Raw genomic sequence first — 16,921 nt, forward strand, 5'->3', positions numbered from 1 at the left:
CCCCCAGTTCCAGCCTTTGAAACCATATAGCAATGTGGTTTCCACTGGGACCAATTCATTTTCTCCATCCCTCAGAACCGTGGGGCTTAGAGCACCACCCCCCAAATGCAGAGAAGCTGAATGCTTTTGTCTGAGGCCACACAGCTGTCGAGAGGCAGTGTCAAGGGTCAGACCCAGGTTCTGTTCCCCTGAAAGCCCAGGATGCAGCCATCAGAGAGGCCCCCATGGACCACAGCCCTTATATGGCTTTTCTGATCCAGAATGGAGGAGACATGCCCCTCCTCGCTCATTCCATAAATATTTATCGAACAGAGATGTGTCAGACAGACTCTGGGACTCGGGAGGTGAGTGGGCTGACAGGTCTGCGGAGTGATTAATTCCCACAAGGCTTTCCAGGAAGGGGGGTGCACGGTGAGCAGAGGTTCACTAGCAGGCTTAGCAGCGGGCACTCTGGGGTCAGGGGCTGGGCTGCAGGAACAGCATGTGCAGAGGCCGGGCCAGCAGCTGGTGTCTTAGCCCTGACATCTTTTTGGCAGGCTTCCCCAAACACAGAGCAGCTTGGCTACATGATGCAACAATCTTCCCTGTTGGCCCCTTATATCTGGACCAGGAACTTTGCTAGCTTTTCAATAACTCTGCGTCTCAACGACTAAATGGCATCGAGTACCGTAATCCGGCACTTGGAAGGGGGGGTCACTGGAAGGCTAAAGCAATGGAGACTGCGTTGAGTCCTCAAGCTTTCAAAAAGCTCACCCTCCAATTGGCTGCCCAGACTCCCAAGCCTGTTCATGTGTGCAGGACTCAGTTTTGTGTGCTGTGAAATGGGGCTACAGAATCTTCTGTCCATAGTCATGTCCCAGTGCATGCCAGTCCTAGCCATGTAGGCAGTCCAGCCGGGATGATGTCAAAATCTGAGTCTCATCATTGACCCCCGGGGTTCGAGAGCATCGTCCAAGCTTCCTGTACCCCTCTTGGCTCCCCTCCTGGGAGCTGCATGCTTGAGCTAGCTGGGGTCTCCTGGGTCCTGATGACCTTCTTGGCATCCAGAGGGTTTCCAGGACTGGGAGTCAGCATGGTAATATTTACCTTTTGTACACTCTTTGTTATTCTAAGGCTAAATGCCTCTGGTTTCTGATAGTTAACTCTTGCTGTATAGCAGCAGGGGATTAGGTAAAGGATTTATTGCTTGCTCTCCCTTCTCTGGCTGGAGCCCCTTGCTGGCCAGGCTCATTAACTCTTTCTGAACCAGAGAGAAAAGAAAAGGAAAAACCAAAATTCATTCACACAGGTACATGTACATTCAGTATACTTACACACATCATCATTACCATCATCATCACCATCACCATCATCATCATCATCACCATCACCACCACCACCATCATCATCATCATCATCATCATCATCATCATCATCATCATCATTTTGGCTAGTCTTCTCACCTACACATAGACAAACAGACATGCATTTTGTGGATGGATGGATGGATGGATGGATGGGTGGGTGGATAGGTGGATGGATAGATGAGGGAGAATCCCCAAACCAACAACATTATTTTTTTTCTGGCCTTTTTATACCTTTTTTAAACAAAAATTCTTTGGAAAATTACCTCAGAGATAAAATGTTACAAAAGGGGAGTTGCAGAAGTTCAAAGCAGTGTTTCATCCTATAAGCTCATTGTAAGTTCAAAGCAACTGTTTCTTTTTTGTTTTTGTTTTTGTTTTTTTTTCGAGACAGGGTTTCTCTGTATAGCCCTGGCTGTCCTGGAACTCACTCTGTAGACCAGGCTGGCCTTGAACTCAGAAATTTGCCTGCCTCTGCCTCCCAAGTGCTGGGATCAAAGGCGTGCCCCACCACCACCCGGCTAAAACAACTATTTCTATGGACCTTATCTTAGTGCACACCTGTGGCTTCATCCTTGGACCCGAATGTTTTTCCTTAAACACAAATTTGTCTATTGCTCTTTTTAGTGTAATTATGAAAGCTCATTGTATTTCTTCTTTTTCTTGTTCTTGTTCTTGTTCTTGTTCTTGTTCTTCTTCTTCTTCTTCTTCTTCTTCTTCTTCTTCTTATTATTATTATTTATTTATTTTATTTTTTATTTTTGGTTTTTCAAGACAGGGTTTCTCTGTATAGCTCTGGCTGTCCTGGACTCACTCTGTAGACCAGGCTGGCCTCAAACTCAGAATGTATTTCTTATTATTTACTTACTATTTACTTATGAATTTACCTACCATTATGAGGAGTGGGCACATTCTATTCTTGATTCTAACTTTATTATATCTTTCTTGCAAAACAACTAAAACCATTTCTTAAAATTCTTCTTCCTAAGATTGTTTGAATCAAATCAGGAATTCTATAAAATCATGAATTCATCCAAACAGCATTAATCCATGAAAGTTCATCTTTATGTTGATCTGCGGAGGTCTGCTCGACGGGGTGGGCTGATGCCCAGGAATCCTTAGGCTTGGTATTAGTGACAGGAAAGTCCTATCAGTAGCAAGAAGCAATCCTGGGGTGAAGTCTCTTGGGGCCTTGCCTCTCAGAGCTCACCTACCTTAGGCCATGCAAAAACGTGGGTCACCTCCAGGAAAGCCACCTACTAGCTCTTGCTAGATGGCTCCTGACACGTGGATTCTGTTCTGTCACTGTAGCAGAAAAGAAGGGAAACTTGGCAGAGTCCCTCTCAGCTGTGTGGCCCTGCAGCCCCCATGGGGATAGTCCAAGTTGGTGAGCGATGGCGTGTCAGAAGGTTGGTAGGAGGAGGCTCCGATAGAAATTATGTTGAGGGTCAGAGGGATGGCTCAGGGTATAAACAGATTCCTGCACAAGTGTCAGGGCCAGGGTTGAGATTATTAGAACCCCTATAAAACCTGGGTGGGTGTGGTGGCCATCTGTAATTCCAGCACACAGGAGACAGAGGTGGTACCCCTGGAGGAAGCTAGCTACCTAGGCCAGACGAAACGGTGAGCGACTCTCCTTCAGTACATAAGGTGCAGAGCGACTGAGAACGACATCTGGCCTCCACATACATGTGCACACCTGTGGGCATACAGGCAAACACATGACGACATGCATATTTGCACATGTATACCATAACACAGAAAGGAAAAAGGGTGTGGAATTTGGCAAGGCCAAGGAGAATCAGGTGGAAGAGAAGAGCCCAGGAGTGCGAGCCTTATTCCAGAGATTGGGGGAGCGGAGACCCAGGCCCCCACTGTGAGCAGCTGAAAGTCGCAGGAAAATGAGGACGGGCTGCAGCTGGAGGGAGCAGCCCACACAGAGTGTCAAGGACACAGCCCAGAGGGTACTGTGCATGCGGCTGCCCAGGGGGTGTGTCCTGGTTAAGTATCCCAGAGGCTGACACATTAGGGGGTCTTCATCTGCCGAGTCACTGCTTGACCAGCTTCCCAGTATCCTTCCCAAGAGGCAGGATAGGATGCCAAGACCTCAGAGCCAGACCTGGTTTCTTGGCTGTCCCTGAGTCGAGTGAGTAGAAAGGAGTCAAAATGGAAACCTTCTGGAGAGAGTTGTAAAACAGGGTGAACATCCCTCTAGCCCCAGCTTCTGTCTCTGGCTCTCTAATGTTGGGCAGCTACCTTAACTCCAGCTGTCCCATTTATAGAATGGGAGCCATAGGATCGTACTTCTGAGTAATGGAGAGCCATGGCAGCCAGGTTCTCACCTGGAGACTAGAAAAGGGTAGGACTCCCTCTAAAAGCCCCCAAGATCAGGATCAGCTCAGTGATTGCTAAAATCTAGGCAAGCAGGACTGAGTGTACTGCTCTTTCACACACAGTCTTTGGGCCAGGGAGATGACTTAGTAAGTGGGTGAAGGGACTTGCCACCAAGCCAGATGACCTACATCTGATCCCCGGGACCCACACTGACTCCAGCAAGTTGTCCTCTGACCTCCGTGTACACCCCATGGCAAGCACATATCACACACCATTTAAAGAAAAGGCAGACACGCATACACAGTGCTGAGGAGCGAGCTTGGTCCCATGCGTGCCAGCCCTTCGGGAGCTTATTAAAAATGTCAAAATCGGATTCGTTTATGTATGTGAGCGTTTTTGCCTTTGTATATGTCTGTCTACCATGTGTATGCCTGGTGAGCAAGGAGGTCAGAAGAGGGCATCAGATCACCTGGAGCTGGAGTTATAGATATAAGTGTGAGTCAGTATATAGACGTTGGAATCTAACCTGGGTCCTCTGCAAGAGCAGCAAGTGTTCTTAACTACTGAGCCATCTTACCAGTCCCTTCATTTTTCTTTTATTTTGACACGAGATCTTGTCAAGTTGTGTAGGCTGGTCTCAGACTTTCCATATACTCCAGGCTGGCCTAGACCTTGTGATCCTCTGGCCTCACCCTTGGAATACAGGGTAAGCACATCTGGCCATGACTCTACTTTGATACAGCTGTTTGGGTAGTAAGTGGTGAATGGTCCCCACAGCTGGGATTCTGGACACGTCCCTGTAAGCCATGCCCCAGTGTGCAGCTTACTGCTTTGATAGCAAGCACCGGGTCCCATGGACTAGAGTCCTTCTTCTCCTTCCCTCTTGCTCCTTAACATGCTCCTGCCCAGGAACATCCGAGACCCCCTCTTCTTGCTCCTGTATTGCCTGATGTGGAGTTGTTCTGCTGTGCTTTGGCCCCACGGTTCATGTGGCTGCCGCACTACCAGAGACCAGGAGCCAGAAATGGAGCTGTGGGTGGGGCTGGCTCTTCCGAGGTCTCCCCTCACTTGCAGGTGGCATCATCTCCCTGTGTCCTCTCGTACGTGTCTCTCTGCTCGTGTCTGTGTCATGATACCTTAAAGTTTTTTTTTATTTATAGTAGGATATGTTTATGGATCTGTGCATAGGTGTGTTCAAGAGTATGGGTATTTACATGTATGTTTGTGTGTGTATGTGTTTGTCTCTGTGTGCGTGTATGTCTGAGTGTGTGTATATACGTATGTATATGTGTGTATATCTGTGTGTATATCTGTGTGTATGTTATATGTGTCTGTCTCTCTGTGTATGTGTACTTGTGTATACATATATATACATATATATATGACTGTGAGTATGTGTGTGTGTATATATATATATATGACTGTGTGTATATATATATGTCTGTGTGTATATATATATGCATATATATATATATACATATATATATATATATATGACTCTGTGTGTGTGTGTGTGCATCTGTGTGTGTTGTCTCTGTCTATCCTTATCCTTTTCCAGCTCTGGGAATGGAAGGTGGCCAGGTGGCTCCCTGCTAAGGTGTGGCCCTCATCCTGTGTCTCAAACATACATGCAGTATCATCTACCAGTTTTTAAACTTACCATTATGCTATGTTTACTGGCTCCTTTTACCCCCTGTATAGTTCTGTACCCCATTTCCCACCACCAGTCGATCCACCATTTCTCCTACTGTCTACACTCTGATTCTATCTGTTTCTGGTTTTCTTCTGGTTTGAAACTGCCCGCAGTTTCACGAACGGGGTTCTACTCAGCCAGGAGGGAATAAAGGACCTGAAATAGAGGGTTTGAAATGCAAAGAGAAAACACGAAGCCAAGTTGCGTCCCAATCAAGGCTCTACTTTACCGAGAATAAACCAGGGTTTTTATAGTCACAGGAGAAACTGAAAACAAGTCTCTAGATTACACTACAAAGAAAGTTCAGATGCCAAAGTTCCCAGGTTCAGAAGATCTTCAGGTGGCTAGCTGGAGTACTCAGGTGGTAGGCGTGGTCAGGCGGCTTCTTCAGAGACAGTCAACAGAGAGCATCTGTCTTATCTCCTAGGTGTTAGCCCCCAAACAGAGGCTGCCAGGAGTCCGATGGATGACTGAAGTGAAGAGGGGATGTAACACTGGTTGGCCATAGTAAGGTGACAAGACAGTTAATGCTTTGGGTCCTGTCATTCACGCTAGTCAAGCACAGGGAAACACAGGCAGGGCATTGCCATGATCCCTGGGTGGAGAGGCAGTGACATGTTTTGGCGTGTCACTTTAACCTGACTCTGCAGCTTGGGATGTGCACTTGTGGTGGTGTGACTGACCCAAGAGAGCTTGGGCACTCTGAATGTTCTGCATTCTTGGTGTGCTTTCTGGCTGGGCCATTGCACACAGTGGGCATTCTGTGGTCTCCTGGGCTCTGCCCCTGAGGCCTCCTCCCTTGGAGCAGGGCAGGGTTTGATTCTGGCATCCAAGAGAGCAGCTGAGCCCCGCCTCTCTATGTTGTGCCTTTGGTCTTACACAGGTTTGCCTGGGACCCTGGAGGGTTTCCAGGGGCGTGCCCTGGCTAAGCAACCCAGAGGCTTCATTAATCAGTCCTCATCTAAAGAGTCACCACTTGACCTGCCTCCGAGCATCCTTCCCAGAAGGCAGGACAGCATGCAAGAACCTCAGAGCCAGACCTGATTGTCTGGCTTTTGGGTGTCCCTGTCCCTGAATTGGGTGTGTTGGTATTCTCAGGTCAAAATGGACATCCTTCCAGAGAGTGTCATGAAACAGACCATGGACACCCTGATAGCCCTAAGAACACCACTCTAGCCCCAGCTCCTGTGGGCAGTTACCTTAACCCAAGCTGTCCCATTTGTAGAATGGGAGCTATAAGATCATACTTCAGGGTAATAGAGAGCGTTCTGGCTCTGCCTGCCTCCTGGGACAGCAGGTGACTCTCTAGAACCCTGCCTCATCTTCCATCCTCTCCCCACCTCTGTCCACTTTGCCCCCAGAACTCCCAAGCCCACTTGACAGTTACATACCTGAGTTTCTGTGTGAGCAAAGACTAGGGGCAACTTTGGCTAATGGGACAGAGCCTTCTCTGTTCTGATGAGGTGGCATTGGGCATGGCTGACCTGGTTCTAATCTGCTATATCCTGTTTCCTCTTTTCCTTCCAGAACCTTCCGGTGCCCAGCCCTACTTCAGGAGCCCAGGCTGCCCCGTCCCCTTAGTTGTAGCTGCAGGCGTGGAGCCATGAGCTGTCTTCTGAACAATATGGTCCTGGTGGGGCTGGCTCTGCTGGTCTGTGGAGCTCAGGCCTTTCTCCTTCCCAACACCACAAGCTTGGAGAAGCTGCTGAGCAAGTACCAGCACACAGAGTCACACTCACGAGTGCGCAGGGCCATCCCCATGTCAGACCGACAGGAAATCCTCATGCTACACAACAAGCTTCGAGGCCAGGTGTACCCTCCTGCCTCCAACATGGAGCACATGGTGAGCATCCCACCAGGGTGATGGCAGGCCCAGGTGCAGTGTCTTATGATTTTTTTGAGAGGTCTCACATAGTCCTGGCCATCCTTGAACTCACTATGTAGCTGGGGTTGAATCAACTTCTGCACCATCTGCATTCAATCTTGTAAGTGTTGGGGTTACTAATGTACCTGGCTCCCTTTCTGACAGCTTCGCCTGGCTTTAAACACGATCTGTAGTCACAGATGGCTTTGAACTTCTGGTCTTCTGCTCCATCTCCCAAGTGGTAGGACTACAGACATCCACCACCATGCCCAGTTTATACAGCGCTGGAGATGGAGCCCAGGGTCATGCGCATGCAAGGCGAGCATTCTGCCGACTGAGCTGTACTCTCCACACTCAGCTACAGGCTCCCTTCCAACTAAGATGCAAGCACTCTGCCCCCCACCGGCACCCCATCTCACCCCTTCTTTCTCTTCTAATCCCCCTTTTCTCTCTCTCTCCCTCAGTGGAGCCAAGGCCGGACTTCTCTCCCTGTTCAGCCCTGTTTCTGCCTGTGTCCCCCATGTCACAGGCCTACCTCCTCCCCCAAGTAGCCATTGACTTTTGTCTTAGTCAGGGTTTTTTTTTTCCTGCACAGACATCATGACCAAGAAGCAAGTTGGGGAGGAAAGGGTTTATTCAGCTTACACTTCCACATTGCTCTTCATCCCCAAAGGAAGTCAGGACTGGAACTCAAGCAGGTCAGGAGGCAGGAGCTGATGCAGAGGCCATGGAGGGATGTTACTTACTGGTTTGCTTCTCCTGGCTTGCTCAGCTTGCTTTCTTACAGAACCCAGGACTACTAGCCCAGAGATGGCACCACCCACAATGGGCCCTCGCCACCTTGATCACTAATTGAGAAAATGCCTTACAGCTGGATCTCACGAAGGCATTTCCTCAAGGGAGGCTCCTTTCTCTGTGATAACTCCAGCTTGTGTCAAGTTGACACACAAAACCAGCCAGTACAACTTTCTTCCAGAGACCACCCTGGACTAATGGGTCCTTCATGGTCTCAATGAGTGGCCAGCTATGTGGACCCCAAGCAAGGCTGCTTTGGGGAGCACAGTATAAACCTGTATCTTTTCCCTCTGGAAACCTTTGCACCCTTTCAAAATGTCAGCCCATGGAGTGGGTGTGTGCTTCTTTTTTTGGGGGGGGGGGCGGAGGTTAGAAACATAAAAACTCACAGCAGAGTTCTTGGGCAGTCTCCTCTTTTAGCTGCCCTGGCCTTTGCCAAGGATGACAGAAGTCAGAGAGGCCAGCTCTCCTGAGCTCTTGCTACAAGCTGTTTGGGGTAGCCAAGTGAAGTGGCCATTTGTCCCTGAGTTCCAGGGTAGAAACATCCCCCTTGGCTGGCTTTCCAGAATTGAGATGAGGATTGGGATGAGGATGAAGCCAATCACGCATCGCAGGGTCACTCCTTACCCCTGGCCCCAAACTTCTCTACCTTAGTAGATTTTAAACCTTCAAAGACTGATGCTCACTGCTTCCCAGGTACTGCGCAGGTGGCCGGTACCACTCACACAGGAGTGGGACCTCCAGATCAGAGAGGCCAGTGGTAGCTTCATACTGTCCTTATACCCCCTTGCCAAGGCTGAGGCAGCTCCTGCTGGAGGACTATGTCACAGCAGCAACCCTTGGGCAGGTGGGCAGTGTGGTGCATCTTCCTGCCAGAGACACCATGGAGAACCAGGTTGGGGATGGGAGCGTGAGGAGGACCTGAGGGATCGTGCTAGGAACCCGGGGGAACAGGAAGTATTGATTCTGGGCTGCAGATGGGAAACTAGACTCAGGCTAATCTGGAAGGGACTTGGCCCTGACATACATAGTGAGGGTACCTGTCCCCACTCAGAGGTGGTGCAGGATAAAGACGAGTATGTGGGGGAACCACAGGCTCCTCCTGTGTGTTTGTAGAGCTAGCCCCTGCACCAGGTGATCTCACTCGCTCTGTCTCTCAGCCCTCCAACCCGCCAGCCACATGGCTCCCACCAGGCCATCTCTCAGATAGGGCCCCCTGAGTTCCTCTCACTTTCATGCAATGCCCCACACACTCCTGGTTAGCCATCTCAACACCTAATTACCTGGTAGAATCAAGACTCTTAATGCTTAATTAGCCAATCAGATTTATGTATCAATAATAACACAATTTACAAGATGCCAATACAATAATTTCAGAGCCAAATGATAATGATAAAGCTTTAACACAATTCTCCTAACCTTTTGATAACACCACGTCAGCCTCCATTCTGGTTCTCCTGCTCCTCCTCAGACCTCTCTCACTGTCTCTTCAACTCCTCGCTCTGCCTTCCTTCTCCTGTCCAATCATAAGCCTCCCACTGCCCTAATGTGATTGGACAGGGAAAATCCTACCTTTCAGCTTTCTGCAAGAGAGAGGTTTAGCTAACTGGAGTTCTGTGGAGGAGTTGCGCATGCTCCGTAGGCATGCACGTGGGGGATCTTTACAAAAAGAGAAGGGAAAGGTGGACAATACCTCCTGGGGCTGACGACCAGAGAAGCCCACGCCCGCCCCGCCTCCGCCCCCTGCCCTGGCCGCACCCCCCTGAGAGCAGGCTTCTAGAGGCTTAGGGGATACTGTGACAAAATTGAGTAGAGCAGCCAGGGGTGGGGGGGTGGGGGTGGGGCCTGCCTTTAATCCCAGGACTTGGGAGGCAGGGGCAGGCAGATTTCTGAGTTCAGCCTGGTCTACAGAGTTTCAGGACAGTCAGGGCTACACAGAGAAACCCTATGCCGAAAAACAAAAACAAAACAGAAAAAAAAATTTTTTTTTTGAGTAGAGCAGGAGGTGGAGAGAGCCCAAAAAAGCCCATGAGGGACTCAAGGTGGCTGCAACTAAAAGCTGAGGTGGTCAGGAACAGGGGTAGGGAGATTGAGCCCATGTGCAAGGAAGGGCGTGAGAGTGTGGAATGGGGAAACCTCACTGCTTTCCACATCTCGTTCCCTAAAAAGGAAACAAGTTGGGGGTCCCCAGGGGGCTGTGTGGTGTTTGGATTTCTGTTTTGTTTTGTTTTGTTTTTCTGGCAACATATCATAGTGGTCCTGGAGAGATGTGTATCCCCAGAGGCTCCTACAGGCTTAGGGCCAGAGCCTGGTTCTAGACCATCTCAGTGTGAGACTGTGGGCCTCTGAGCTGGCTTCTCAAAGCCTCAGCTCTCTATTCTGTAAGATGAAATAAGACAGATGGGCACCCTCCAGGAATGAGGCAGGAAGGCAGAGAGAGACTTGGGTGCATCCAGGGATGGCACTGGAGCTGTGGGTGGGCTCTTGGCCCCTAAGAATGGCCTGTGAGTGACCAGGATCTCACCTGGCCTCTCTGTGTCTGACTGCTGTCATTTGGCACCTCCCACAACTCCCTAGTTGTGCACTTGCTGGGGCTTCTCACAGGTTAGAGGCACAGCCTGTGCTCTGACAGTCCCGGGGGCTGCGGTTTCTACTTTGTCCTCCTGACGGTCTGCTGCCATCTCTCTACCCTACAGACTTGGGATGATGAGCTGGAGAGGTCTGCAGCAGCGTGGGCACAGAAATGCCAGTGGGAGCATGGGCCTGCCAGCCTTCTGAGGTCCATCGGGCAGAACCTGGCTGTGCACTGGGGCAGGTAAGAACAGTACCTCGAGCTGCAACGCCCTCTACGTGAGTGTGAGCTGGCTGTTGCCACAGAAGGCTTGGCATTCCTGTGTGCCATCGAGGTGTCAGTGGTAGAGTACATGCCTGATAGGTGCAAGGCTCTGGATTCTATTCCCAGCAAAACAAACAAAACACCTAATGGGGAAATCTGTAGCTCTGACAAGCTCAGCACTTCGTTTATAGCCTACTGCTTGGCCAGGCCCCAATGCATTTCTACAAAATTCCAACTGCAGCCCGGACTGCCCCCCTGGCTGGCTTCCCTTTTCCTTCTATGGGCCCCCTTCCTTCTAGCATAGTGCTATGTAGCAAGCATAACATTGTGTGCTACAGAGCCTGTGTATGATGGCCTGTGCATTTAACAGACCCACATGCAGCCCTTCTGTCCCCATGGCTTTGGTTTGGTGCTTGGTTCTATTCTGAGGCCCTCTGTTTATCCTCCAGGGATGCTGGGACAGGGATGGGGTCAGAGGCTCAGATTGTCCCCTCCTTAATGGGTAGGATCTTCCCCTAAGGCATGCTGGTGTGGGTACAGTATCCCTAGGAGTGACAGCAGACCCCTTTCTGCCCTAGCTCCTCAGTGGCACGTGCCTCTGAGGGGCTGACCAGTGGGAAGCCATGTCCCGGGACTTGCTGACCACAGCTGCTGATGCTGGTCCCGGCTGGTAATTGTTACAAGACCTCAAACTGCCCTGCTGACCGCAATGCTGTCACGAAGGGTCACTTTGCCTGAGATGACATTCTCTTCGAACCACTCTGTTTACACTTGCCGTGGGTTTACAGACAAGTTCTTATTTTTCTTCCTGATTGAAACAAAACAACAGTGAGTGCATAGCAGCTCATACCTGGGTCCCTGGGCACTTAGGATGGGGAGGCAGGGGAATTGTGAGTTCAAGGCCATCCTGGGGCAATGGCTGCAGATCCATGGTCCTATCATAGTGTCAGAGCTGTGTGTCATTCCTCAGCCACTTAATGTCTACTCTTCATCCCTCTGTCTCCTTGCAAAATACTTCTACTTGGCCCTGATTGATTCTCTCTGTCTCTCTGTCTCTCTGTCTCTCTGTCTCTCTGTCTGTCTGTCTGTCTGTCTGTCTGTCTCTCTCTCTCTCTCTCTCTCTCTCTCTCTCTCTCTCTCTCTCTCTGCCCTGATTAGTTCCCTCTTCTTCTCCCTCTCTCTGTGTATTGGGGTGGGAGGGGGTGCAGGCTCCCACATGTAAATACCACTGCCGAGCCTCACCCCACTCCCTCTTTTCACTTTTTGTCTTGAGTCAAGTTCTCACTGAGTTGTCCAGTGCAGCTCAGGCTGGCTTTGAACTTGACATTCCCCTGGTTAACCTTCCGGGGTAGCTGAGGTAATGGGCCTGCCACCCCTCCCCCGCCCCGAGAGCATTCACATCTTGAATCCAGGTGGTCTTGGCCGCAGTGTCTGAAACTTTGGCTTCTTGAGTTGCTTGTATTTCCTCCTGTTGTATGTGAAACTGGATACATAATTAAGGCGACGGAAGTAAATGTCCCTTGCACACACACGAAGCTTGGAGACCACCCAGGATAGGGTGGTCTCAGGCAGATGCTGGCCTGATCTGTGGGCCACCCACCACTTCTGTCCCCATAGGTACCGCTCTCCTGGGTTCCATGTGCAGTCATGGTATGACGAGGTGAAGGATTACACCTATCCGTACCCCCACGAGTGCAATCCACGGTGCCGCGAGCGGTGCTCAGGAGCCATGTGCACCCACTACACACAGGTAATGTGGGTGCTGAACTCCACTCAGTCTGTGCCCCAGACTTGGGGGCGGGGAGGGGTGTTTGGAAACGGGAGTGCATGAGGCCTTTGCTTTAATTCGGTTTGTCTCAGAGCACACTAGTTGGGTCCCACTGTTTGCTATCAATGGGTTCACAGAGGAGACACTTGGAGTAGGTTCTGGAAACTTCTATGACAGTTTTATGTTGCTGAGGCTTTTCACGATTGTGTGCATATAGCTCATTTTTTAAAAGACATGCACATTCCCTGGTGGGTTGCCCTTATCCGGTGCCCTACAGAGTCACCCTGGGGCACCCTGAGCTACAACACAGGGCTGTCATTTCAGATGGTCTGGGCCACCACCAACAAGATTGGCTGTGCCGTGCACACCTGCCGGAGCATGAACGTCTGGGGAGACATTTGGGAGAATGCCGTGTATCTTGTCTGCAATTATTCTCCAAAGTAAGACTACGTTGTCTCTGCCACACAAGCCAGGCTGGGATATGCTTGTTAGCCACGGGGGAGGAGGGCTACAGGGGGATGAGCTGAAACTGGTCTCAGGAGTGAAGTCTTAGTTACCTCACTAACAAAGAGTCTAGAAATAACTGTTTCCAGGTGAACAAGCAGCCTGGAGAGTCAGTCAGCCAGGTCTTGGGCCTTCCTAAGGTCCTCGAGGCTCCAAGGTGGCTGCTGACTTCCAGCGCTGAGTCTTCACATACAATTCCACTTCACGTAGTAGAATTGTAGGAATGTGTTGTCTCCCCTGGCATTGCCCCACAAAATGCCTTTGGCCAGAAAGAACTAGATCAATCATAGATGAGGGGGACCACAATTGCTCCAACTGGTTTCCTGAGTCATCTCCTAAAACCGCTTGGACAAGCAAGGGTAGCAGTTGTCTGGCAGGAGGGAGAAGCAGAGTGGAAAATGAGGTGAGGAGAGAGAGTGTGGGAAGAGAAGAGAGGGGTAGGAGACAGAGAGAGACAGAGAGAGAGATGGCATTATCAATGCCGTTTTCTCTAAAGTGGAACCGCAGATTGAGCCCTCTAATCAGAAACAGAACTCTTGGGGCCAGTGAGATGGCTCAGCAGGTAAAGGGGCTTGCCTCCAAGTCTGATGATCTGAATTAGATTCCCAGGACCCACACGACTTCCCACCAGACTGGGTCCCTCAGGTTCTCCTTCCTTTCCTAAACAGGCCACACCAGGTCTGCCCAGTGTAGCTGCTCTCTTCACAGAGCAGAAAGCAGAGAGCTACCTCCCCATTTGCAGCCTGTGGTTTGAACAACCATGCTGGCCGCCATCCCAGCACGGGCACAGGCGTTGTGGTGGGCTCTCTGACATGCTTAGTTACAAGAGGAATAAAGTAATACAGGGGAGTAGGGTGGAGGTGGGGAACTGTGGGGTTGGGAGGGAAAAAAGACTGGAGAAACCGTGGAGCGTGGCTTAGGGGTGGCCACTGAGTAGCCACATCCTACAGGCTCTGCTTCTGAGATGATTCCTCGCTCAGCTGAAGGTGCAAAGTGAGTGAAGGTGCAAGTTGGATTAAATCTTTATGTTTAAAAAAATAATGATGGGGGGGGAGGAAAAAAAAATAATGATGGCAGCTCTAATCAGAAGTGAGCATGTGCTTCGGAACTCCACTAGTGAGGGTTCTGGTCCTCCTGGAGCAGGGCCCCACTCTCTGGATTGCATTACCATTACTTTCCTAAAGGCCCATACTGACATGCCGCTACAGAAGAAGCTGCCTTCATTCCAAACGGGGGTGGGGCACTGCCTGTGAGACCCATCCACAGTCAGTTTGTTGACTGCTATATAATATTCCACATTTCCCACGGCCTTTCCCTTTAAGAGGCATTCCTAGGCTCTGAGACGCTCAGGACACCATCATGGAACCAGGGAGGGATTGATGTACAAGAGGCTGGGAATGGAGCAAGATGTGCCTTGCTCTTGTCCCTATGGCCTCATGTGTGCAGACAGTGCCATCCGTGGGCTAGTCCAAGGTTTAGGAGCCTAGCCATCTGCTGTCTAGCCAGAAAGGCCAGCCAACTCAGCGAACACTGGTCTCTGCCCTTATGGGCCTGGAGCCTGGAGGTGTGGCTAATCTTTAAGGAAACAGAGTCCAGGGTGCTGAGGAGAACTGGGCGTGGGGAGCAGGATAAAACCCCTGTGAAGCAAAGAGACCACTACACTCTCCCGTGAACAGCTGGGGGTGTTTCGGTATATGCCCGATGTCCCACTGAAGTTCACCTCAGTGCCCCCCCCCCCCCGTGTATCCCCAGCCCAAATACTTGAAGGCTTAGAACTCTGAGATCCACAAGCACGTCCAGAGATTGTTCCAACTGTTCAGGTGGGCCTATAGAGATGAGAGTGTTCTGTGATAGTGCAGGGGGGAAGCAAGACCCCTACCCTAATGCGGGGCCACCTCCCTCCCTGGCTCAGGGTTGTCATCACCCTTCGGCCGTTGGAGTAGGTCACGGGGGTACACAGAGGTGTCTGTGCAGTATCTTGTTAGCTCTAGTGGGAGCGCCTGCCTCTCTAGAAAGCCACCACAGGCCACCCTGGTGGGCCTCTTTGCCTTATAGATACTATCAAGAGCGTTGACTGAGGGTTGTCCTGGTGACCACCCACTAAATGAATAGTGAGCCAGAGCTCAGGGTTTGGGACACTGGCTGAGGTCACTTAGGTGGGTCTGGGCCACGTATGTCACCCAGGGAGCCATTCCCTACACAGTGCACAGTGACAGGTTCTCATCACAGTGCCCAGAGCCCCCTGGGTGACTGGTACTGGAAGGGGAGGTCAAGCATCTGCCTTTCCCTTACCCAGACCTATCAGGGACTCTGTTTGGGGTCCCCTGGTGGACCCCTGGGCCTAAAGGATGACCTTCTTCACGGTGTTTCTGTTCTCCAGGGGAAACTGGATCGGCGAGGCCCCCTACAAGCATGGTCATCCCTGCTCTGCGTGTCCGTCCAGCTATGGAGGAGGCTGCCAGAACAACTTGTGCTACCGAGGTAGGTGGTACAAGGCCCATAGCCCTGGTGTGGCTTCTGGCTTCTGAGCCACACCTTGTGATGGCTGAGGTGGAAGTGAAGTCAGATCCAGATTCACCCCTGCAGCCATCCCTGCCCCTCTCTACCCTCTGCACTCAGCCCCTGCCCCCTGTAGACACCACTGTCCTGAGATGCCCCCCACAGGCAGCTCCTTGGCCTGGTCCCAGTGGACAGTGGACCTGGCCTTGATCTGAACCCCTTCCCCCACCTTCCTTATTAGCAGGTGCAGTCTGCTTAACACAGATGGTTTTAAGTCAGAAGTGGTAGCTCACACCTGTCATCCCAGCACTCAGGTGGTTGAGGCAGGAGGATTGCGGTGAATCTGAGATCAGCGTAGGCTACATAGTAAGACTCTGTTTCACCTTCCTGAACAAAACCTGCACAAAAAGATCGAAGTGATTAAACATGAAACTCAAAGCGAGTGGTTCCCAATCAGCCCCAGGCACTGGCACCTTGTCCTGAACATGGCTCTCTTTTCCTCTTGAGAGTGTCTGCTCGCAAGGCTGCCTGGGCCTGGGGAAGCTGGGGGACAGGCTGCTTTCTGTCTCCAAGGGAACCTGCAAACATGGCTCTGTTGGCTCACACTGGGCTGCTTAGAAAGCATCCATTTCTCTTCCTACCATAGACACCACAGGTTCTCAAGCCTAAAACGGCTCTTTACATTCTGCAAAAGTTCTGGCACTCTGAAGTCGTGTCTCAGAAGAGGGGTTGAGATCGCCAGCTAGGCAGACGTCTGTGGCTGAGATTTCTAGTCTGTGCAGTTCTAATAGCTGGCCTGGGCTAACAGGGTAGGGAATGGGCTGTGCTGCAGGGGACGGTGCTCATACAGTAGTGACCCTCTTGCTCGTACTGTCCCTGAGATGGACATCAGTGGGTTGGACCCTGGGATGGGGAACAGCAGAAGTCATAGTTTACAGTAGGCCCTCTGCTACTCCAGCTAGCTGATGTGAAGGGCATCACCAGAGGTCCAGGATGGACACAGGAACAATTTGGACGCTCCTCTGGGTCTATCCCATGAACTGCCTTGTGCCAAGTCCCTGTGACAGCTCTTCCCTGGAGACAAGTCTTATCTCTCCCTTCAGGGAGTCTCTGGATGTCAGACAGACATGCACCTGCCACTGTGTTCCCATGAGCCCCAGACTCCTCAAGTACCTGGTTGTCCTGTTATTGCAGCTGCTGGTGGACCCCAGGGCATGAGGGGTCGTGGTGGTGGTGGTGGTGGAGTGTGTGTGTGTGTGTGTGTGTGTGTGTGTGTGTGTGTGTG

At 51.0% G+C, this 16,921-nt stretch overlaps 1 protein-coding gene across 1 annotated transcript in view; it reads left to right on the plus strand.

Moving 5' to 3' along the window:
- The window catches only part of Crispld2 (cysteine rich secretory protein LCCL domain containing 2), a 61,974-nt gene that overhangs the window by 10,556 nt on the left and 34,497 nt on the right, over nt 1–16,921 (plus strand). Inside the window, exons 2-6 of the mRNA XM_031341572.1 lie at nt 6,898–7,213; nt 10,726–10,844; nt 12,483–12,615; nt 12,958–13,073; nt 15,518–15,618. Of these exons, the coding sequence (XP_031197432.1) occupies nt 6,974–7,213; nt 10,726–10,844; nt 12,483–12,615; nt 12,958–13,073; nt 15,518–15,618 (709 nt within the window). The 5' untranslated portion in view covers nt 6,898–6,973. The remainder of the gene's footprint in view (nt 1–6,897; nt 7,214–10,725; nt 10,845–12,482; nt 12,616–12,957; nt 13,074–15,517; nt 15,619–16,921) is intronic.

This window comes from Mastomys coucha, unplaced genomic scaffold (assembly GCF_008632895.1).
Source record: "Mastomys coucha isolate ucsf_1 unplaced genomic scaffold, UCSF_Mcou_1 pScaffold22, whole genome shotgun sequence".
Classification (NCBI taxonomy): Eukaryota; Metazoa; Chordata; class Mammalia; order Rodentia; family Muridae; genus Mastomys; species Mastomys coucha.